Consider the following 24,374-nt stretch of genomic DNA (forward strand, 5'->3'; position numbering starts at 1 on the left):
ACGCCGCAAAAAACGTAGCGTTCATGTATCTTTTGTAATTAACTTGAAACTTTCAGAGCTACAAACTATTTGATACATTTTACATGATTAACTTATGTTTTAGCTCTGTCACAACTGCTAGTTACATTTTTCTTCGTCAAATAGTATTTGAACATTGTGCTTGACCAACTTATGTAAACTTTGTTGAACGCAAATAATATTGAAAGTTAGCCTATCTATAAATTATTTATCTGTAATTTTTAAAAAAGAATTGAATTCTATGTTGGAGTATTAAATGAGGTGTCTCTAGACTATTGTTCACTTGGGGGCAAAATCTGAGTTTTTCAGAAGTGTTAAAGACCACCAACTAAGGTGAAATCTACAGTTTGTTAACAGTAATGGTATACAACTTGTTAAGTGAGTTATTGCCATAATAAGTCTATGCCATAATAAGCTAAGGCGGGTAAGGTATATCATGTAACAATTAATTCGATAATGTTTTGCTAGACTAACACAAGGAAGAGCAGCTCGCTAGAAGCAGTAAGCGTAGTGTGCAAGTCTAGATTACTTTCATTGATCGCTTACTAGCATCATATTTTGACATATATAACAGCTGCTATATCATATATAACAGCTACTATAACATATATAACAGCTGCTATAACATATATAACAACTGCTATAACATATATAACAACTGCTATAACATATATAACAACTGCTATAACATATATGACAGCTGCTTTCAGTAAATTTCTTTTGCCGCCTTGATCAGTTGATCACCCTTGGTTGATGCAACCGTTTAAAGGTCAAGGCCAAGATTACCCATATAGATACTATTCTACCCAGTATCTATACTAGGTAGAATAGCACCCATATAGATACCGGTACAATTCTACCCATATACGTATAGATACCGGTACTATTCTACCCATATACGTATATACACTGGTAACTATTCTACCCATATACGTATATACACTGGTGCTATTCTACCCATATGAATACTGGTCGAAAGCATTGCTAAAACCTTCATATGCTCATCAGGACTTGATATAATCAGCTGGTTTTTATCATTTCTAATTCTTGTAGAGTCTGACCATCTTCAAGAAGACCTGGCAGAGCTGTCAGGAGAGATTTCACTTAAACAAAGAAGTGTGTTAATAAAAGGGTGACAATTCTGTAACTGGTATAGCCTTAAATTTTAGTATAAAAAAGTTCATGAAAGTGTCTCTCCAAATTTAAATATTCCATTTTGCACTATGAGCTATAATGATTCTCTCGCTCTGCAGGCTGAATTTTATTCTGCTATTTTAATTTCAGCAGAGATAAATCACAGTTGACCACTTCTGAAATAAAAGACGTGCGGTTGACACCCCCATCCTCGCCATCGCTGAGCAGGAGACGCCAGCCACTCCAGGACTCTGACAGTACTAATGTATTCATGAGGCTCACCAACACACAAACTGGCGGCACACAAAATAAAAAGGCGCAGAGCTTTGGCACCGTCAGCAGCTGTGACAAAGTAATGAGGCCCAAGTTTTCAAGTTTAACCCGTTGAACTACTTACGTAATTGTCTTCATGTGTTGACTAACAAATTATGAGCTGGATTTGCATGTATGTGAGTCTATACAGCCTAATACTAACTTACTGTGATACCTCCAACATCATTAAAATCATTCAAAAACAAATATTAACTGAGCATGGAAAAAACATTTCATAATCACGATGATGAACAGTCGCGTGTTTCTAGAGCATTGCTTACTGAGTACTGCTGCAAAAAGTCTCAGACTGAACAAACAGTTGCCCTAATGCCATTCCCCTAAACATATACTATTCGGCTCACGTTGGACTAAATAGGAATATTGCATCTCTTAGAAATTAGAAACTCAGGCTAGAATTAGTGTTGTTAGTCTCAAATAGCAAGAATTAACAAAGAGTGCGCACCAAATCGCAGAGTGGTTTGTTATAACAGATGCGTTTCACTGCCTTGAAGGGGCCAACTCAATTTTGGCGTTATCAGCTCTTAGATAAAAGCCCAATGCGTAAACCTTTTGAATGGCCCTACAATACGTTTTCTGTAGTCTATGATTTTTACCATGCGACAATGTATTGTAAACAACCTCGCTACATCATGTGTCTGGTACACTTGTCTACACACAATCTATACACAATCTAGGCAACTAGTTGGGCAATTGACCTTATGACCTTGTGTATCTTGACTAGAGAGGTGATACTAGCCATGGCATCCTAGGAGTAACTTGTAACTAAGCAAGTGCTTACAAATGTTTGCTTTTCAAACAACACGAGTGATGAGCCAGATGAGCAAACAATAGGCATTCCTAGTCCATAGTAGTCCCATTGTATAACGACTTGGAGAGGTTTATTTATGACGATAATATTGAGTGATGCTGCTCCAAAGTACTCCTATTGTAGCGCGTTGCTTCATGAGCCTCTATTTTGATTGCTATGAGTTGGCAAATCGCTACTCTTCCAACTAGCCCCACTTTTTGCCTTTGGTGTTCTAGTAGCACACCAAACCACGGACTGCAGCACCTCTTCTTTACAAGAAAATAATAATTTTAGGAATCGTTATGATTTTAATGTTAGTTTTTCTAGGCTAAGCGATGCACTCTTTGATATATTAAAATGGCTAGAGAGCATTAAATTAGCATTAGACTAACTACACGATATGCAAGTAAAATAATTATATGTTGAAAGCATAATTTTTATTCCCCATAAGCCTTTAAAACGATTGACGTAAAAAATTTCACTAATAGAACATTGGGGTGAAGATATTTTCGAGTCATCTTTATACCTGCAGTAGATCATTTATAGGAGGTATGATTGGTTTCTGTCTAAGAGCTATGTATGTGTAACCTTATCAAATTGTAATAGCGATGTTGTTACTAGAAGCTCAGCAACATTGTTACTTAAATTTACATGTTTTCATTTGGGTGGGTCTCTTGCAGGTGACAAGCTCCAACCAGAGTCTCATATGTGTAAAGAAGGCAGTTGGTCACACAAAGGCTGTACTATCTATATGTGCCGCCGACAATCTTTTGGTTTCTGGCAGTAAAGGTAAGTGTCAAGTTGACTCTAATCTAACGCACTAACATATTCTAATACCTCATAATTGACCTGCGTTTCCTTTTGTCTCGCAGACTTGACGTGCAAAGTGTGGAACATGTCAATTGGTTCAGAAGTTTTGTGTCTTGGTGGCCACCCTAACTATGTCTCCAAAGTTCGATATTGCGAGGTCAACCGGCTTGTCTACACTGTCTCCAATTCATTTGTCAAAATGTGGGACATCCGAGCTGGAGCTAAATGTATAACAGTGCTCAGGTAAGCCTAGCTCGACTCATACTTACTTGCTTTCAGATGCAATTACATTTATATGGCTACTTGTTACCTTCTCTACCACACATACAGTCAAACTGTCCAACATAAGATATTACAGTTAGTTCCTATCATAACGGTTAGTTCCTATCATAACAGTTAGTTCCTATCGTAATGGGTAGTTCCTATAATAACTGTTAGTTCCTATCGTAACGGTTAGTTCCTATCGTAAAGGTTAGTTCCTATCATAACGGTTAGTTCCAATCGTAACGGTTAGTTGCTATCGTAACGGTTAGTTCCTATTGTAACGGTTAGTTCCCATCGTAACGGTTAGTTCCTATCGTAACGGTTAGTTCCTATTCTTTCGGTTAGTTCCTATCAAAACGGTTAGTTCCTATCATAACCGTTAGTTCCTATCATAACGGTTAGTTCCTATCGTAACGGTTAGTTCCTATCCTTGCGGTTAGTTCTTATGATAACGGTTAGTTCCTATCCTTACGGTTAGTTCCTGTCAAAACGGTTAATTCCTATCCTTACGGTTAGTTCCTATCCTTACGGTTAGTGCCTATCATAACGGTTAGTTCCTATCGTTACGGTTAGTTCTTATCATAACGGTTAGTTCCTATCGTAATGGTTAGTTTCTATCATAACGGTTAGTTCTTATCCTTACGGTTAGTTCCTATCATAATGGGTAGTTCCTATAATAACTGTTAGTTCCAATCGTAACGGTTAGTTCCTATCGTAACGGTTAGTTCCTATCGTAACGGTTAGTTCCCATCGTAACGGTTAGTTCCTATCAAAACGGTTAGTTCCTATCATAACCGTTAGTTCCTATCATAACGGTTAGTTCCTATCGTAACGGTTAGTTCCTATCGTAACGGTTAGTTCCTATCCTTGCGGTTAGTTCTTATGATAACGGTTAGTTCCTATCCTTACGGTTAGTTTCTATCAAAACGGTTAATTCCTATCCTTACGGTTAGTTCCTATCCTTACGGTTAGTGCCTATCATAACGGTTAGTTCCTATCGTTACGGTTAGTTCCTATCATAACGTTTAGTTGCTATCGTAATGGTTAGTTCCTATCGTAACGGTTAGTTCTTATCGTAATGGTTAGTTCCTATCGTAACGGTTAGTTCTTATCCTTACGGTTAGTTCCTATCATAACGGTTAGTTCCTATAATAACTGTTAGTTTTTATCATAACGGTTAGTTCCTATCGTAATGGTGAGTTTCTATCATAACGGTTAGTTCTTATCCTTACGGTTAGTTCCTATCGTAATGGGTAGTTCCTATAATAACTGTTAGTTCCTATCGTAACGGTTAGTTCCCATCGTAAAAGTTAGTTCCAATCGTAACGGTTAGTTCCTATTGTAACGGTTAGTTCCTATCGTAACGGTTAGTTCCCATCGTAACGGTTAGTTCCTATCGTAACGGTTAGTTCCTATCGTAACGGTTAGTTCCTATTCTTACGGTTAGTTCCTATCAAAACGGTTAGTTTCTATCATAACGGTTAGTTCCTATCATAACCGTTAGTTCCTATCATAACGGTTAGTTCCTATTATAGTGAATACTATGCCAACAGAGATGGACACAATGTGAGGTTTTATATCTTATGTTGCAGTTCCTCTGGTCTGGTGCATGACAGTATCCCTGTGGAGCCAGCGTCGAGCAGTCAGGCCATTCTACAACAGGGAGAGCAGCAGATATTTGATATCCAAGTCAGCAGAGATGGTCATAAACTATACACAACTACTGGAACCACCGTTCAGCTCTGGGACCTCAATACATAAGTTGATGCGTTTTTTTCAGTTACGATCCCTAGAATAAAAATCTACATTTGTTAGTTTGTATGTTGTCCATAAATGTAATGTTGTTGCTAAGAATCCCTCTGAGAATGATGGATTTAGTTTGGATGCCGGCTTGTCTTCAATTTCCTTGTAAATATTTGTGTATATTATAGTTTGAGAATTTTCCAGTTAAAAAAAATTGAAGATTACGAAAATTAGAGAATTTTGAGGCACACACTCTCATTGACAGCTATTTCTGTTAAAAGCACTTTAAAAATATTAGTATTAGTAACTGTAGTTACCAAGGTTAACATAATATTTTCTCATTAATTTTTAGTGTTGTTCATCACATAAAATTTGAGATGGAGTGAATGATCAATTTCAGTATATCAGTTTTTCCTGGTAATTACTCAATCCAATCGTGATCCCACTTGATGGCCTGGAGATCAGAGTCGTTATAAAATACGTCAGACCTAGTCATTGCTGCATTGTTGGGCCTATCTGGTTCAGTCTCACCAGATCAATCTGTCAGTACGAAAATATAAAAGTTTGATGATTTTCACCAAGGGGTGTTTGTATTAAATAATCATGATGGGCTTCTTCACCCCTCTATACGACATTTTTATGTTACGATGCCAACACCGGAACAAATTTATTTCGTATGGCAAGGATCTAATGCAAATGTAACAAGCAAAATTATAGATAGGTAAAATAATAAAAAATATGAAAAGGTTTTTATACCACATCCAAGGTGGGATACTTCTCGATATATCTACTAGCTAGTATATTGTACTTACTGTCATTAGAGGTGGGATACTTCTCGATATATCTACTAGCTAGTATATTGTACTTACTGTCATTAGAGGTGGGATACTTCTCGATATATCTACTAGCTAGTATATTGTACTTACTGTCATTAGAGGTGGGATACTTCTCGATATATCTACTAGCTAGTATATTGTACTTACTGTCATTAGAGGTGGGATACTTCTCGATATATCTACTAGCTAGTATATTGTACTTACTGTCATTAGAGGTGGGATACTTCTCGATATATCTACTAGCTAGTATATTGTACTTACTGTCATTAGAGGTGGGATACTTCTCGATATATCTACTAGCTAGTATATTGTACTTACTGTCATTAGAGGTAGGATACTTCTCGATATATCTACTAGCTAGTATATTGTACTTACTGTCATTAGAGGTAGGATACTTCTCGATATATTTACTAGCTAGTATATTGTACTTACTGTCATTAGAGGTAGGATATTTTTCCATATATCTACTAGCTAGTATATAGTACTTACTGCCATTAGAAGTAGTGTACTTCTCCATATATCTACAAGCTAGTATATTGTACTTTCTGCCATTAGAGGTAGGATACTTATCCATATATCTACTAGCTAGTATATAGTACTTACTATTATTAGAGGTTGGTGTATGAATCTTAGAAAATCCACCACAGTTGTAACTCTCTTCTATAGGTGATTTATGTACACAACTATAACCTTCCATAGGTGGTTTATGTACACATCTATAACCATTCATCTATAGGTGGTTTATGTACACAGCTATAACCTTTCTTCTATCAGTAGTTTATGCGCACAACCATAATCTTCTTTCTTTGTATAAGTCCAAGGGTCACTCCTAATGTGTATTTGATCTACCCATGTGGCATTTTGTAACTGACAGTTATTTTTCATTGGTTGTCCGCTTGCATGCACAACATCATTTAACCATATATATATTGTTAACAGCACTTACAACTAAATCTAGCAATTTAGCTTCTGCACCTTTTTGATGACTAATTGCTATATTCATTTAAACTGTCAAGGCTGGTGATCTGTAAAATATTGTACGCTTACAGGCTATCGGCAGTCGGAAAGGTTGCTAGCGGCCACCAAGCACCGATTATTTGCCTTAGTTTATACAACGACTCAAGAGGGAAAGAACAACTCTTAACTGGCTCCAAGGATCATCTAATTAAGGGATTTGATATTTCCAATGAACAAACTTCAAATTATCCAATTCAGGCCAAATTTACTATGGACCCTCCTCACTATGATGGTGTTCAATGTCTCGCGCATCGTCAGGACATCCTTTTTAGTGGTTCTCGGGATATGCGTATCAAAAAATGGAACCTCAGTGAACCCTCTTCTCAACCACAGGTAAAATTGGTGTTTTTACAATACTAGGTGTTGCTCTATTTAATAGCAAAATAAAGGTGATAGTTATTTCCGGTAATGGTCACCAATCAAGATCACCACTTTGTAATAAATATTTTTTATTAGAAGTAATATTTGAGATGAAGTGAATGATTGATATCAGTATATCGGTTTTCCTGGTAATCACTCAATCCAATTGTGATCCTACTTGATGGCCTAGAGATCAGAGTCAATATAAAATATGTCAGACCTAGTCATTGCTGCATTGTTGAGCCCATCTGGTTCAGTCTCACCAGATCAACCTGTCATACGCAAGACATTATGCTGTGTCTCTCACCAATATTTGCAAATGTCTTGTAGGTTTGTTACAATACAGAGACTCGTTTATGATTAAAAGTTTCATATTGCAGGATTGCATTGTTGACTCATTCAAAAGGGACAAGTTGATTCGCCAGTGTTTAATCTTTACCATCTTTAATGCAGTTCACGCCGCTCCTTTCCGCTTAAGTTGAATGTCAATTTCAAACAAACTCCTGGTTCCTCATTCCTCAACTTGCATTGTTTTCAGTCAGTTAATGGCGCCCATAAGGACTGGATCACCGACATGTGCATGCTACCAGATAATGACATATTGCTAAGCTGCTGTCGCTCTGGCACTGTGAAGATTCGGTCAAACGAGACTTGCCAGCAGCTAAATGAAGTGCGTGCTCATTCATTAGCCGTCAACTCTATGGCTACCAACCGCAGCAATCTCTTTACTGCCTCTAGGTAAAGTAGTATATAGTACTTACTGTCACTAGAGGTAGGTAATTGTTCAATATATCTACTAGCTAGTATATCGTACTTACTGCCATTAGAGGCAGGATACTTTTCAGTATATCTACTAGCTAGTAAATAGTACTTACCGTCACCAAAGGTAGGTAATTGTTCACTATATCTACTAGCTAGTATATAGTACTTACTGTCACCAGAGGTAGGTAACTGTTCACTATATCTACTAACTAGTATATAGTACTTACTGTCACCAGAGGTAGGTAACTGTTCACTATATCTACTAACTAGTATATAGTACTTACTGTCACCAGAGGTAGGTAACTGTTCACTATATCTACTAACTAGTATATAGTACTTACTGTCACCAGAGGTAGGTAATTGTTCAATATACAAATTATGTAAGCTTATTGTAAATTTAATGTTACGTCTGTCACCCATGTGTTCTAATGAGACACTTGGCCAATTAGCCAAATAGTATAGATTTACTGGCTTTTCCTTAAATCCAATTAATTCACTGATTACTGTATGTATTCGAGTATAATCACAAAATTTTTTACCCATTTTTAATGATAAATCATGAGTAAGCACAAGTAGTCGCATAGCGTCTTGTTGCCTGATTTACTGAGAACCGTTCGCTTAAGCAATACTAATGATTTTTGTACTGACTGTGTGACTACTTACCTAGTCGATCGGTGTGGCAATACAGATGCCTCAAAAGTGACGTTTTACAAATTGTCTTGCGGTCAAATGATTGCGATGCTACTTTGTCAATTGGGAGCAAAACCGATTGATATTTTTAACGCGACTAGAACCCCTTAAGCATCCAACGTTGTTGATACGTCAAACAAAATCTTAAATAAATGCAATATATTGGGCTGACAGTTTCTTTTATAGTTATTCAATAGCATCATTGTGTGAATTGTGTAAATATGCCAAATGGAGAAGTTGATAACTTTGGTTGGTTGTACCAACATATCTTGTTCTTTGTCCAAGAACTTTTCATGCGCCACGATTTAGCATGTATAACAGACATGGTTCATGCTCTTTCAGTGATTGCACGATAAGGATCTGGTGGATGGACCCACATAAACTATACAGTTCATAGCCAAAGCACAGATTCATTCTCCATATTCTCATATTTTTTGTCTGTATTTATGTAGCTATTTTTGTTTTCTTTACGGTTGATGACTATGCAGGAAAATTATCTTATACATTCCTTTTTTAAATCAATGTTCAAATTGTTTGACCCATGTACTTTGCATGTGTCTATATTCCTAGTGCACATCCGACTATAAACTCTTTCGTGTCAAAGATTATCATGATGTTACATCATATCCATCGATGCAATTATTCTTCTCTTCTCGTCGATATTTATTTTAACCTTTTAAACACTTTGTCTGTTTTAACTGGCCGTAGATTTTCGAAATGCGCATTTATTTTTGGTGCAATAGGCTTTATTGTATTCAATCTTGTTCGTTGAAATTATCTAAAAAATAAACTAACTTTAAGAGTAATGGAGCTGTCTTATGTATCAACACGAATCCTTTTACTTTGCTCTAATTTTGTAAGGTACCTACATATGTTTATCATAACAACATTGGCTCACAGCTAGTCTAATTTTATTAAAACTATACAATAACATCAATAGTTGAGTGTTTCATTGTTGAGCTGCATGCGTTTGCATCCTCGGTCCAATAAAAGCATGCATTTATAGATATGATAATTCACCTTAAGGAAGGAAACACATCAAAATGATACTTTTAAAGGCAAAGTAACAGTTCTGAAGGTAGTATTGCGAAGTAACAGTTATGAAGGTAGCATTGCAAAGTAACAGTTCTGAAGGTAGTATTGCAAAGTAACAGTTATGATGGTAGTATTGCGAAGTAACAGTGATGAAGGTAGCATTGCAATGTAACAGTTATGAAGGTAGCATTGTAAAGTAACAGTTATGAAGGTAGTATTGCAAAGTAACAGTTATGAAGGTAGTATTGCAAGATAACAGTTCTGAAGGTAGTATTGCGAAGTAATAAAAAACCTCATAATGTAGTCTACCATGTGGTCTTTGAAGCCCTCTGTGATACTTGCTTACTTACTCTACAGTTAAACATTGATAATGAGTTGGTACTGTGTGGGTGGAGCATGTTATAGTATTCCCTTTTTTTCCAGTTGGTCAGTTTGAGAAAACTAATATGTTTCTCAATGACTTCTCATCTAAAGAACTTTGAGTTAAAGGTTATTATTAAGGGAACGCCATTATCAAGCTGTTAGTAGCAGTCAACGCTTTCCAAAGGCTTTTGTAACTAAACATTTTAAATATTAATAAACAAACAATTTACTTGGCATTTATTTAGTGATACCAAATAACTGACTCCACTTTCTGATTTCGCATTGCGACTGAGTCATGAATTTTGAGCGAGTTTTAAGAACTATCATTGAAATAATACCAGTCGCAGGTGCCAGTTTGCATTTGCTAACTAACGTTAATAATACACTTGAAACAAACTGCAACTAAACTTGTACTCTTGCATCACCAAATAAGGTAGTTTTGATTTGATAATGTAAGAAATATCTTTCAATGCCAGGTGCGTTTTGAACATCATTTCTATCTATGAACAGAAATCCAATTACTACACCTGGAAGACATCATTTCTATCTATGAACAGGAATCCAATTACTACACCTGGAAGACTCTTTACTAACTTAAATCTTTAATTTTTTTATCAAATAATCTTATTCAAAAAATAAACTTATTGAAGATGCTTAATTTTTTAAACATGTAAATGTGGTTAAAGTGACATCTTGTTTGTATAATATTAATCTCAACTTTATTTTACTAATTTCAGCTTTTACATTTACATCTTGAGCTCCGAAATAACTGCCATAGGTGTGACCGTGACGATAAAAATCATTACCTTGTAAGGCTGTTAGGGTAAAAACATATTTCTTTAGCAAACCATACCACCCAGGTATCGTTTGGAAGTATGGCATAAAGCAATGAGCCAGACGTTTGCACGCTTCACAATGCAGGCATGTTGAATTAGATCAATGTTATGTATATTTAACAGGAGAGTTTTCTCGCTGTGTCGAGAGCATTCACTCCCTACAAAAACACTCTAGTGAGTTTTTACACACTTAGTGATCAGAACATGAGCCAAGACTATATGTAAAATGTGCACTGTTTGGAAAGTATCTCACGTTCCATTTTACAGAATACGCAGAGATACTTCACACCTATAACCACTCACACTTCACTAATTTAGTGTTGAGCTCCACTGCTCCGTTTAAAGTAATCTGCTTCCTCATTAGTATTTTGCAAAACTGTCTTTCACCTTCTTCTAAAAATAATGGTAAGTATTATTTTAATGCCAAAGTAATGGCATTAAAATTTCACACACCGACATCACTCAGTTTTCTATGGGTCATCTAATGTATTAAGGTAATTTCAGAGATAGGTTGAAAATATCCTACCCTTTCAAGAGCTTCTGTCTAATTTGCTATTGACAGCAAAATAAAAAATTTCCATACTGCAAGATAAATTTTGAGATGATATGCAATAAGTCAAATCTTTACTGAATTCACGTAAGATACAAGATCCTCAAAAGCTCTAGTATATTTGTATTTGAGTCACTTTGTCTGCAAATATGTAATATTTAGGCCTACTGATAAAGTATAATCTAGCCACAACTGACTAAGATTTCAGAGCTTTCAGCCACTTAGAAAATAATGTGTATCAGCAATGATATATAACCACTCCCCATAGATATGGAGGGTAGCCTGGGCATGGCTCTTGTGGGGATTGGGAGAGATCCATGCCCAGGCTACCCCCTCTCTCCCAATCCCCCACAAGAGCCATGCCCAGGCTAGGGGGCATATGTCATTGGTATATCATCAGTATATAAAGAGTCTTGCTTTCAAGAATACGCTGAAAGAAGCAACAAAAACTGCTTGCTTTGCTAGAGTGAAATGCATTTTGGTTAATAGACAAACGGCTATTTCTATGATTAGTTTTACTTTTACATGGTAACTTGAAATCATCCATGCTTTAGCCAGAATTTTGCTCATGCTAGATTCTATTAAATAATCTACCTCAATGCTAAATTTTAATCAACAAACACCAGAGCATATTCAGATATTTTGTTTTTTAAGCTTGATTCCAATGTACATATGTTGAACCAATGATATACAGCCTGTGGGGCTGTATATCATTGGTTGAACTAATGTAAGAAAAATTTACAAAGATATATAATTTGTAATTACTTTCTAACTTTTCAATTGTTATTTTTTCTTACAAAAAAATTCAAACGAATCAATTCCTAGTTATTTTAACGCATCGTAAAGCAGCATCACCGCCAATGTCAATAAAAAGAGCCTCCGACTTCATCTTGTAATACATTTACACTCAAAAGCAATAATTATTCATAAATTCGTTAAAAGTTGTCGCCTTTCTCATTTTTAGACCCACGATTAGCTAGTCGAGCAAGACTTTCATTCAATAGTCTCCGAGCGTTCGAAGGAAGCTAAAGATAAGCTCGGCATGGCGGTTCGCTCCAGTTTCAGTACAAACTATTAGCCGTCTGTGATGCTTTGAGAACTAAAACACGAAGCGCTCTGCCATACTAGATTATAAGTTAATTTCCTGTTGATATAGTTCATGGTTTGATAAAAAAGAACAATTATAACTGCTATAATTGATGTTGCCACTCTTACAACAGCTAAATATGATAGACTTTGGTTACAAAACCAACTTCATAGATAGTTTTCAGGTTTGATGTTGCATTTTATTAGATATACCTCACTTGTTCTTTTCTCTGACTTTGTAATACCATCGCAAATGCGTATTAAATACCAAATTTATTAACGCAAGATAGTTCATGATAGTTGTACTATAAACTATTATAGTTGCAGTAAGCCCATTGACAAATGTACCAACTTTGCAAACGTCTTATGCTCGCACTACTGTCGTTATGCATTCGTGCAGCTTTGAATCGTAAAATGGACGGATTTTCACGACTCGTTTCGTAGGTTATCTTTTTAACATTGCAACAATCTGGTTATTGAAATATTTATTCTACTAAGAAGCTCAGACAGTTTCTCGACTCTGTTTACTACATGTTCACACATTGAATAAGCAACTATCGACAATCTTGTTTATGCGAAGGCCTCTACGCAGAGGGGAGATTTCTCAAAAGATATTGGTACGGCCACAGAGAAAGGAGGGACTGATCATGCTCGCGAAAATACTCGCGAAGCCAGTCTTAAATAACACCTCAGATGCATTTTAGACTGTTTTATACAGACAGAGGTTCAAAACCGTAGTCAATGCTATCGATATAAATGCAGTTACTGCAAAAGAAATGTTACAAGCTGTCCTAAATTCTTGAGAAATTTTTTTTGTACCAAATATTGGTTTTGCGGAGAAATTATAACAGCAGCGATTAAGAATAGTAATAAGAAAACTTGCTGTTAATTTCATCTTTTTTCGAGTGTGGAGAATGTTGTTGGAACCAGTTGCACAGAAACATTGTTTTCTGTGGCAGTTATGCATGTTTATGGATATGTTGTATAGGTATAATAGAAATATCAAGAAAGTATATCATGCATGATGCGTTATTTAGTTTTATTGCACTGCAAGGCTACCTTTACTTAACCCTAATTTGGATTATTTATTACACCAAGACTTCTCACTCACTTATTGGTAGGAAGCAATCTTTGCAGCCCTTCTTGCATGCCCTTGTGCATACTCCTAGATGACTGTTTGCTCTTTTAGATTGTCTGTTCTCTTGTTGTGCACATGAAATGCATAATGCTGCTAAGCCGCAATTATTTCATTTATTATAATTAATATATATTAATTTTGTTTGGATATTTTCCTGCACATCATCGGAATTAGCGCTGTGCTAGTTTATGATAAAAGGGGCATCAAAATACATAAAGTGATAAGTCTGGAGCGCAAGCCTATTGATGATCACAAGTCTCTGACTGACCTAGAGTGATTTTCACAAATCCTAAAACAAAGGTGCACACACTCCACAACTGAATTTGAATCAAATGACAACATTGGTGAAATGGATGATAAAATAAAATTACATAGGCATTAAAATCCAACCATATCACCATCTATTCCAGTCTATGTTCAACCTGATATAATTGTTTTATTATATTAATATTGTTTTGAAGCATTAAAATAATGGTATACCTATAATAAAAAGTGACTCAATTGATGAACGCTATTAGCAAACTAGCACGCTAGTAATAAAGTGATGACTTTCCCTTATGTAGCCTTATGTACCCTTATGTAGCCTTATGTACCTTATGTATGGAGGAACAACAAACTGGTTTAGTCAAGTTTATGTTTATATTTAGTTTTTAATGTAGAGGGCTCATGGACTCATAGCTCCCTTTCTACCATTCAATGTTGTGGGCTACATACAAAACTTTAATGTAGTTGCTGAAAAATCATTGTAATTGCGCCAAAAATTAGAGTGGCTGAGTCCGTTAGGCTGTATCATATTTTTTAATTTCTATTTAAGAAAAGTTTTTTGTTGGTATGCTAATTTTTTAAAAGAAAAATAACTTGTTTACTTTGGATTAAATAGCTCACCACGATAATCAGATAACGGGAAAGATGACCCTCCGTTCTAGCTGTGTGATAAATAAAAATGACTAATAATAAAGCACCATGAACAATATACTTGCAGTAAAAACATTTTGTACAATTTCTTGAGAGTAACATAGCAAATTTTTCTAAAACTGCCAATATTCATAATAAGTAGGTTTAAAAGTACCACCCGCTAAATGAGATTCTTCGTAACACCATCAGCTCGGTCAACAAGCTATACATCCAAAATGACTAGGGGCTAGTCCCCTAGTCCAAGTGATTAGGGGAATTGGTCATCTACTTTGGACCATCTGGTGACTAAGACTGTCATAAAGGTGACTAGGTAGACTGGTGGCTGTTAGCTTTCTCCTTAAAATTTTTCACTCTTGTCTCACTCTCTACTACAATCAAGTACTAATCCCGCATAATATTTAAGCTGTTTCTTTGGAGCAAACTGTTTGGTAAGGGCCAATCACTAATTGAGCTGCTAACCAAATCACATTGTTAGTAACTATTTCTATTTAACTGAAAAATTTGGGAGTATAAAATTCAGATGCAATTTTTTTGGTGTAACTACTACTGAAAATGCACTGCTAGTCAGCTCAGTCGAGTGTTATACTGCTAGAGTCCTGCCAGGATCACATAGTTAGCAGCAGTTACAATCATCAAAAGCGCACATTGGAAATGAAATTAAACAGCAACATCAAGAGGCTGCAGTCAATGTGTACAATGATCGGGATCACACCATTTTCTTTGCTTCAATATAAACATGTATAGTATAAACAAATTATAGCAGCACTGGGTTACACATGATAGCTCTTGCATGACACCTCAAGTAGTGTGGTTACTTTAGATAGAAGTTCCATGTTATTCAGTTATTTGAATATGCAGTTCCAATTGTACCAACCGGAGCTCCGACTAGCATAAACTTAATAATCGTAGAAGAAATAAAAGTTCTCTGATCTAAGACAGCCTATTGTGGTGGCTGTGACATTTTATGCTGAAAGAATTTGGCCAATGTTTGACAGATTTATCAACGATTTTAGGATGCACTGGTCAGTGGAAATTGCTGGCCTTGTTTTTCCCTTTGACGCTATTAGTTGCAACTCCGCTTTATCGGGTATTGCCATTAGCTGCAGCATCAATGGCCGTGGCTAACAGTCCTGTATTCCCTAGTTGCAAGTTGGGGCGGCTAATGTTAGGCAACTAGTTATGTAATGTATGGCGGTGTTAGCCCCAACAGGTTTCTTTCATTTAGGGCCTCAACCGGGCATCTCATGTGAAGTTTTAAAAATTTTTATCAGAAAGTATAAACATTTTTTCTATTATTTGAGATTTGTTTGTTTTCGGTGATGTGACTGCCAGGACATTTTCAGATTAAAATAAGCTAAACTTGATTGCAGTTAAAAGAAATGCTCAAAAGAGAAAGATATCTTTTTCTTTTAAGCATTTCAACATCAACAAAGATCAATTTTGCCGATTTTATTTCAAGTTCATCCGAAGGTTTCTACGCTTTCGTTGGGCCATTGCCAAGCGGATGTTTGTTAAAACTTGGCCTTTTGCAAACCTTTATAAAGTCGTTAACAAGAATATATTGCCGATGATAATAATGACGCCCAAAAACTATTAAAAGCTAACGTTTATCTCTATCGCATGGAATAAAGTGATATTATACAGCGATAAAAACCGTTCCCGTAGTCGTTGGGCAAATAACTGTTCCAGTTAATGATGTTGAGGTCGAGTTATCTAAAGCAATTTATCATTGCGTGAAAACGAACCAAACAAATCCGTTCGAGTTAACCAAGTGTTCGTGATAAAATTTTACATTTTATCCGAGAGTGAGTTATTCGAGTTTGACTGTACTTAGCCGCCAAAATTTCTTAAAAAGTTGGGGTGTCTCAGCCGGCCAGTCGCCCCAGGGAATACGGGCCTGGTTGCTAAGTACCTCAAGGTTACTATGTTCTTCCTTAAGCCCGGTCAGCATCTTTCTCTACCAGCCCTGGCCTCTCACTCTCTGTTATTGATATGTATTACCCTATCACCAACAACTCGCTTAACAACATAAAATCAGACCTCATGTTGAGGAGAGATGACTTAATCTTATTGGCCTCTGGTTGCCTCACAATCTTATCCTGCATTAGTAGCTATTCCCACTGGCCAAAACTTTTACACTTGAATCTGACTTCAAAACTACAGCTAGAACCCATTTCCTTGGTTTTGCAGGAGAGAAAGATGCTTCACTTGCTTCACACTCCGATATTGTGGGCTCTACTTTGCTGTAGTTACTTGCGGTCTTTTTTGCACTCCTTTGTCCAGTGCTCCTTGGCTCCGCACTTGTAGTTAGTGCAGGGAAAATAGTTGGTGCAGTGGTTTGCAGAATAACTTAAAAAATGCACCACAAGGCCTACATTTTTTTACTGCCTTAGTTTTTTTACCTTTCCTATTGCCTTGCTCTTGCCAGCCATGTTGTTCAGTGGGCTGCTAAAACTGTCTGAGAGTTTTACTTTTTATAACACCTAATACGCATTTGTTTCTCCACAGCGCCATCTCAGTGATTTCTATTCTCTTTAAAACCTGTGGTGTTTTACACGATGCTGTAATGGGTAGAACCACAAATTAAAATGTCATCTAATAAGTAGTGCCTTCAAAACTATTAGCTATTTAATGGCTTTATGGAAATGCTTCAACTGAACAAATTATTTGAGGATATTTGTCTAAAGCAAATACATTCTTATGGTGCAAAAAATGTATTGATAAATCGATTTTTTACTCAACTTAACCTGCCAAAACTCAGAATTGTATAGTTTTGGAGACATGGCACCACTAGACAACCGACAATATGTCTGAAATCCTATGTAGCAGGTGAATTAACAGTAATTAAAATTGGTTACCTTTATATACATTAATCTTACCACCAGCTTTTGAGGCTGTTTTGAAGCTTGAACAACAGTCAGTAGGTTTTTTCTGCTGTCTTAATGACCTTTCAGCAAGCATATTATTAAGCGCTCTTGCCCTTTGGGTTCTCAATCTCTGCTATGGACTTTGGGGAACACTATCTGACAAATTTATCACTGCTCTTAAATTCATGTTAAATATACCAAGCATTGTACAAGACTATCAAATACATAGGAAACTTTCCAATAATGTGAATTTTGTTGCAAGTCAACCTTTAAAAGATTATACCTGACACCTTATAAAATGCACGCGGGAGAATCGATAGTTTGACCTGGACACAGTATTTACTTTACTGTCTATGCGACAAATCTTTCTTTATATCATTTAAGGCTATAGCTAGAGCAAATTATCTCTTTTTTACTATCAACAGAATTCAACATTTTTAATTTGATTTCCTAAAAACTATCACAATCAATGCATTACTTTCGCAAGGCTAATCTGGGGTTTGGAGCCTAAGCTTATACAATGCAGCCGAGCATGCAGAAAGACATGCATATGTAACACTCAGCATTAGATTTCACTACAGCTACGCATCAGCAAAAATATATTTTAATACTTTTAAAAAGCTATCTTGATGTTTGCAGTAATACACTACCAAAGCTTTGGTTGCCATGGCATACACGAAACATGTCCTGAACAATTCTATGAACTTGAATAATTGCACAAATACATTTATGTTGGAGGAAGCAGTGCAGTCGTCTGCAAATGAATAGGAGTTACACAACGACTACCTTAAGCGTGGTTCTCATATATGCCGCAAAGCACCGGCAACAGCACCGCAGGCTATGGCGGTGAAATGTGAGCCTACACGCCGGGTACCGCCGAGTACCACCGGTAGTTGCCAGCAGTTAACACAAGAGTTTAGCGCTGTTCAAATTTCGCAAATAGCCGCAAGCAAAACCTTCCTGAAATGCACTGTACAGGTAAAGATCACCATTATCGAAATGGCGTGGCGAGCGAACATTTTATGTGAAGCTGCGATTATGTTTAGCAATGCAGCTTTAGATGTGAACAGAAGCTGCCGATCCTAACGTCGCAAGCGTTTTGCTGCGCAAGTTACCGCCGGAGTCTCGCAATCGATATGGAAACCAGACTTTAGCAGCTATGAAGATGAGTTGAACATATCATCAACAAAATTTCAGCGCAATATAGTGTAACCGTGACATTACTGATTACTCTATGCAATGTAATGATTATGCCAGCAATTATCAAATAAGAGTCTGTAGAGAGTTTTCTGTTCAACAGAACAGAAAACATTAGAGAAACACAAGGAATAAGGCATTGGCTATTTACGCTGGCAAAATTATTATTTGCAAAGACACCACACACCCCTGATGGCTGTGTAGTAATAGAAGAAACTGATGTATTTGTGATTGGTTAAAAGTGTTGATCCCTGATTAACATAATCATGACACCAATTTGTTCATTTTCACAGTAAACCGATTTTTTTTGAAAGTTGCTTTGAACTAGTGACAACGATGACCAACAAGTATTTATATATGAAAAAGGCTGTTACTTGCTGTAAAAGATATGTGATGAACACTGGTGTAAATTGGAACTGCTTGCATAAAATTTCAGGATATGTTAGATTAAATATTTTAAAGACCTAAGTTTTACTTGCAGTTTGATACAATTCATCAGCCTGAGTTCAAGTTGTAGTTGGACGATTTTAGATTATAAGTTGATGGATATTTTTTTAAAGAAAACACAAGTGTAAATAGCTGTACAAACATTAGTGCAATGATAAACTATGGTTTACCCATATCTACTATATATATATATATATATAGTGTTAATACAATCATGTTCCAATAAGGGTAATGACAACATCCAATAGATGTTTTGATCTTTACTTGACCTAGGTTGATACTTGTAAAACATAACTAGTTATTCAGTAGTCTCGATCTGTGTAGTCGCAGCAGATGTTTATGCCATATGTCAGCTAAGAAATTTGCCCATTTTAAGAGCCTAAGAGTAATGACTATACATGTGTCCGACCTCATTTCTCCTAATGGCAGTGTCCAGCCTTTTACTGTACGCATCTATCTTCTTGCTGAGCTGTTCTCGCTTGTTAATGTGAAGATCCATCTCAGCTTCCATGTTGGCAATTGTCTGTTTCCGCACAACAACGGATGTCACGTACCGCTCAAGCTTGTCCCACTTGCTTTTCGCCACCTGAGTTAGAGTAATCGAGTAAAACGTAGTGTCCATTCGCACAGAGGACAAGACGACATAATATGTGTATATATAAGAAACATGCCATACACAAAAAAAATACTCTTCCAATTTAAGTGGCAGATTATTTTATATTACTTTAGGTTTAGCTGTAATCAGTAGAAAAAGTCACTAGTAAGTTGAGATTATAACAACAGGCTGTGAGAAACTTTGATATAAGAGGTGACATGAGATAACATGAGGTGCCATGAGATAACATGAGATGACATGAGATAACATGAGGTGACATGAGATAACATGAGGTGCCGTGAGATAACATGAGGTGACATGAGATAACATGAGATAACATGTGCTAGACGTATCAACAAAAGGCAAATAGTAAATCGCCGTCTGAGCAACAAGCAGTTATCTACTCTGCAATTGCTCATTTAACATTGTCTAGTTTTATCTCAGCTATAAGTTACGACCCAGTTAGTGCTATGGCCCAGCTATAAGTTGTTCTTCAGTAACTAACATTCGCTACCAGAATACTGTCCAAAAATGAAAATCATTCTGAAGCAAATTTGGCAGATTGATTGGGACAAAGAGGTTAAAAAAGACGATGCAAACAGTTACCTTGGGAGAGAAGAGAAGAGCTGCTGACTTGTGCCTAGAAGCAGAAGATGATGAAGTCTTGCCAGATGAATTTTCATGGGAGAGGTTTGCCCTATTTTTGGCCATCACCCTGGAAGAGGCGGACGAGTCTCTTTGTCTTTTCCTCAACTGACTGACCTCTTCGTGCTTGCGCTGGCAACGCAATACGCTGACTTATGCAAAGGCTAGGATAAAATAAAAATGATTTATATGTCAAGGATACATGAAATGTCGATGGCTATCCCAAGCCACCTACTTTTTACGACAGAATTAATTAAAACATCAGTAGACTGTTATATTCGTCCTGTAATTAATGAAGGCACTCTTTGAAAACTTAGAGACCAACATTTGAGTGTTGTTAAAGACCAACCTTGAGTATGGCATTTTTCTGTCTGTTTTGCAACTCCAACATGCGCACCTGATTGTCTCGTCGCCGCTTCTCTTTTTTCAGCTGTAGCAGCTCCTTATTCTTTCGTTGGTCACTAATCTTATTCTTCTCTGATTCCGTCTTCATTTGTGCCATCAGTCGCACCTGCAATAGCATCACCATAGTTGTCGAGATCTCCAAAACCAAGACCATGTGGTGGTGCAATAGTCAACACAACACATTACGAAGATCCCAAAAAACTCATACGCCAAACAATTATTTCCCATTCAAACTTTTCCCTGACTAACACAGATATAAATATAGTAGTGATGTCTCTCTGTGTAGGATTAAGTAAGACATAAATAAATATAGTGGTGATATCTCTTTGTGTAGGATTAACTAGCACACATAAATATAGTGGTGATATCTCTGTGTAGGATTAACTAGCACATATAAATATAGTGGTGATATCTCTGTGTAGGATTGACTAACACATATAAATATAGTGGTGATATCTCTCTGTGTAAGATTAACTAGCACATATAAATATAGTGGTGATATCTCTCTGTGTAGGATTAACTAATACATATAAATATAGTGGTGATATCTCTGTGTAGGATTAACTAGCACATATAAATATAGTGGTGATATCTCTCTGTGTAGGATTAACTAACACATATAAATATAGTGGTGATATCTCACTGTGTAGGATTAACTAGCACATATAAATATAGTGGTGATGTCTCTCTGTGTAGGATTAACTAGCACATATAAATATAGTGGTGATATATCTCTGTGTAGGATTAACTAACACATATAAATATAGTGGTGATATCTCTGTGTAGGATTAACTAACACATATAAATATAGTAGTGATATCTGTGTGTAGGGTTAACTAACACAGATATAAATATAGTGGTGATATCTCTGTGTGTAGGATTTACTAGCACATATATAAATATAGTGGTGATGTCTCTCTGTGTAGGATTAACTAACACATATAAATACAGTGGTGACATCTCTGTGTAGGATTAACTAGCACATAAAAATATAGTGGTGATATCTCTCTGTGTAGGATTAACTAACACATATAAATATAGTGGTGATATCTCTGTGTAGGATTAACTAGCACATATAAATATAGTGGTGATGTCTCTCTGTGTAGGATTAACTAGCACATATAAATATAGTGGTGATATCTCTCTGTGTAGGATTAACTAACACATATAAATATAGTGGTGATATCTCTGTGTAGGATTAACTAACACATATAAATATAGTAGTGATATCTGTGTGTAGGATTAACTAACACATATAAATATAGTGGTGATATCTCTATGTGTAAGATTAACTAACACATATAAATATAGTGGTGATATCTGTGTGTAGGATTAACTAACACAGATATAAATATAGTGGTGATATCTCTGTGTGTAGGATTAACTAACACATATAAATATAGTGGTGATATCTCTTTGTGTAGGATTAACTAACACAGGTATAAATATAGCGGTGATTTCTCTCTTTGTAGGATTAACTAACACAGCTTTTGTATCGGTCAGCAAGCCTACCTTTATCTTCTTCATCTCATTCAGTTCAGTACTAAGGTCCCTGATGCGCCGGTCGTAGACAACTTGGTTCTTCATCATTTTGGCGTGCTCCTTTTTGGCAGCATTTACCTTATTGAGCTCCTGTTGCATGGTATCCAGCCGTTTCTCAAACTCCATTTTAACTTTGCGCACCTGCTCCTCCGACTGCTGCTTCTTGCTGCCTGAAAACAGAACTCACATAACAGTTTATTTCATTTGTATTTGCTATCCTGGTAACTGCTGTCCGGTTACGAATTAGCTGGTTGCAAAGCTAGCTACACGTTAAGATTATCAAACTCATACCAATTACTATCTAAATGACAGATTATTGCACCAAAGCCATAGCACCGTATGGACTGAACTTTATAACTTGTTAAGAGCTAGCTGATTAACTATTAACAGCTGATCTAACATATACTAGCTATAACAGCTGATCTAACATATACTAGCTATAACAGGAGGTTACCTAAGCTGCTTAGGACCTGGTTTCGTTCTCGTTCAACAGCCATTATTTGGTCCTGCAAGTTGCACATTTTATCCTCGTAATGCTGACGAATTGTTTGCAGTTGTCGCTGGCTCCTTTCGAGTTCTTCAATCATTCTTTGTTTAAGTGAAATCTCTCCTGACAGCTCTGCCAGGTCTTCTTGAAGATGGTCAGACTCTACAAGAATTAGAAATGATAAAAACCAGCTGATTATATCAAGTCCTGATGAGCATATGAAGGTTTTAGCAATGCTTTCGACCAGTATTCATATGGGTAGAATAGCACCAGTGTATATACGTATATGGGTAGAATAGTTACCAGTGTATATACGTATATGGGTAGAATAGTACCGGTATCTATACGTATATGGGTAGAATTGTACCGGTATCTATATGGGTGCTATTCTACCTAGTATAGATACTGGGTAGAATAGTATCTATATCGGTAATCTTGGCCTTGACCTTTAAACGGTTGCATCAACCAAGGGTGATCAACTGATCAAGGCGGCAAAAGAAATTAACTGAAAGCAGCTGTCATATATGTTATAGCAGTTGTTATATATGTTATAGCAGTTGTTATATATGTTATAGCAGTTGTTATATATGTTATAGCAGCTGTTATATATGTTATAGTAGCTGTTATATATGATATAGCAGCTGTTATATATGTCAAAATATGATGCTAGTAAGCGATCAATGAAAGTAATCTAGACTTGCACATTACGCTTACTGCTTCTAGCGAGCTGCTCTTCCTTGTGTTAGTCTAGCAAAACATTATCGAATTAATTGTTACATGATATACCTTACCCGCCTTAGCTTATTATGGCATAGACTTATTATGGCAATAACTCACTTAACAAGTTGTATACCATTACTGTTAACAAACTGTAGATTTCACCTTAGTTGGTGGTCTTTAATACTTCTTAAAAACTCAGATTTTGCCCCCAAGTGAACAATAGTCTAGAGACACCTCATTTAATACTCTAACATAGAATTCAATTCTTTTTTAAAAATTACAGATAAATAATTTATAGATAGGCTAACTTTCAATATTATTTGCGTTCAACAAAGTTTACATAAGTTGGTAAAGCACAATGTTCAAATACTATTTGACGAAGAAAAATGTAACTAGCAGTTGTGACAGAGCTAAAACATAAGTTAATCATGTAAAATGTATCAAATAGTTTGTAGCTCTGAAAGTTTCAAGTTAATTACAAAAGATACATGAACGCTACGTTTTTTGCGGCGTTAAGAAGAAAAGCAACAAATGACAGCCACTGACTTACATTTAAAAAATGTGTCAAAATGTGTAAGAGTTGAGGCTGTTGTGGCTAGACACACAAAATAACACGTCACATTGACAAATAAATGGACGAGTGCGAATTAGCCTTTACCAGGCGAAGGCCATGACATTCTTGTTAGATTTTTTATTATCATTAGTTGTTATTATTAGCGTTTTTAAGGAAATTTTGTTGTGTAAATTTTACTGTTGGTTTTGAGAGAGAATAAATTGATTGGTTAAAAAAGG

At 36.2% G+C, this 24,374-nt stretch overlaps 2 protein-coding genes across 4 annotated transcripts; both read left to right on the plus strand.

Annotated features, from left to right (window-relative positions):
* Positions 1–1,056: 1,056 nt before the first annotated feature.
* LOC137391501 (kinesin-like protein KIF21A) lies at positions 1,057–9,317 on the plus strand. Of its 3 annotated transcripts, none has more exons than XR_010978124.1 (8): positions 1,057–1,134; positions 1,303–1,504; positions 2,953–3,061; positions 3,145–3,325; positions 4,939–5,125; positions 6,975–7,275; positions 7,841–8,040; positions 9,097–9,317. XR_010978124.1 is itself a non-coding variant. In XM_068078000.1 (5 exons), exons 2-5 carry the CDS (start codon positions 1,424–1,426, stop codon positions 5,105–5,107), a joined length of 540 nt encoding a protein of 179 aa, XP_067934101.1. In that variant the 5' UTR covers positions 1,057–1,134; positions 1,303–1,423; the 3' UTR covers positions 5,108–5,569. The 3 variants fall into 3 exon arrangements, 1 of the variants encoding a protein (XP_067934101.1); XR_010978125.1 differs by having other exon boundaries at positions 4,939–5,107; XM_068078000.1 differs by lacking the exons at positions 6,975–7,275; positions 7,841–8,040; positions 9,097–9,317 and having other exon boundaries at positions 4,939–5,569.
* LOC137390598 (kinesin-like protein KIF21B) lies at positions 7,153–8,044 on the plus strand. The gene is made up of 2 exons (XM_068076926.1): positions 7,153–7,275; positions 7,841–8,044. Exons 1-2 carry the CDS (start codon positions 7,153–7,155, stop codon positions 8,042–8,044), a joined length of 327 nt encoding a protein of 108 aa, XP_067933027.1.
* Positions 9,318–24,374: the final 15,057 nt, after the last annotated feature.

This window comes from Watersipora subatra, chromosome 3 (assembly GCF_963576615.1).
Source record: "Watersipora subatra chromosome 3, tzWatSuba1.1, whole genome shotgun sequence".
Classification (NCBI taxonomy): domain Eukaryota; kingdom Metazoa; phylum Bryozoa; class Gymnolaemata; order Cheilostomatida; family Watersiporidae; genus Watersipora; species Watersipora subatra.

Coding starts and splice junctions, on each gene's coding strand:
- LOC137391501 (XM_068078000.1), top strand. CDS start 1,424: ATGAGGCTCACCAACACACAAACTGGCGGCACACAAAATAAAAAGGCG. Junction 3,062..3,144: donor TTTGGTTTCTGGCAGTAAAG/GTAAGTGTCAAG, acceptor TTTGTCTCGCAG/ACTTGACGTGCAAAGTGTGG. Junction 3,326..4,938: donor AAATGTATAACAGTGCTCAG/GTAAGCCTAGCT, acceptor CTTATGTTGCAG/TTCCTCTGGTCTGGTGCATG.
- LOC137390598 (XM_068076926.1), top strand. CDS start 7,153: ATGGACCCTCCTCACTATGATGGTGTTCAATGTCTCGCGCATCGTCAG. Junction 7,276..7,840: donor AACCCTCTTCTCAACCACAG/GTAAAATTGGTG, acceptor CATTGTTTTCAG/TCAGTTAATGGCGCCCATAA.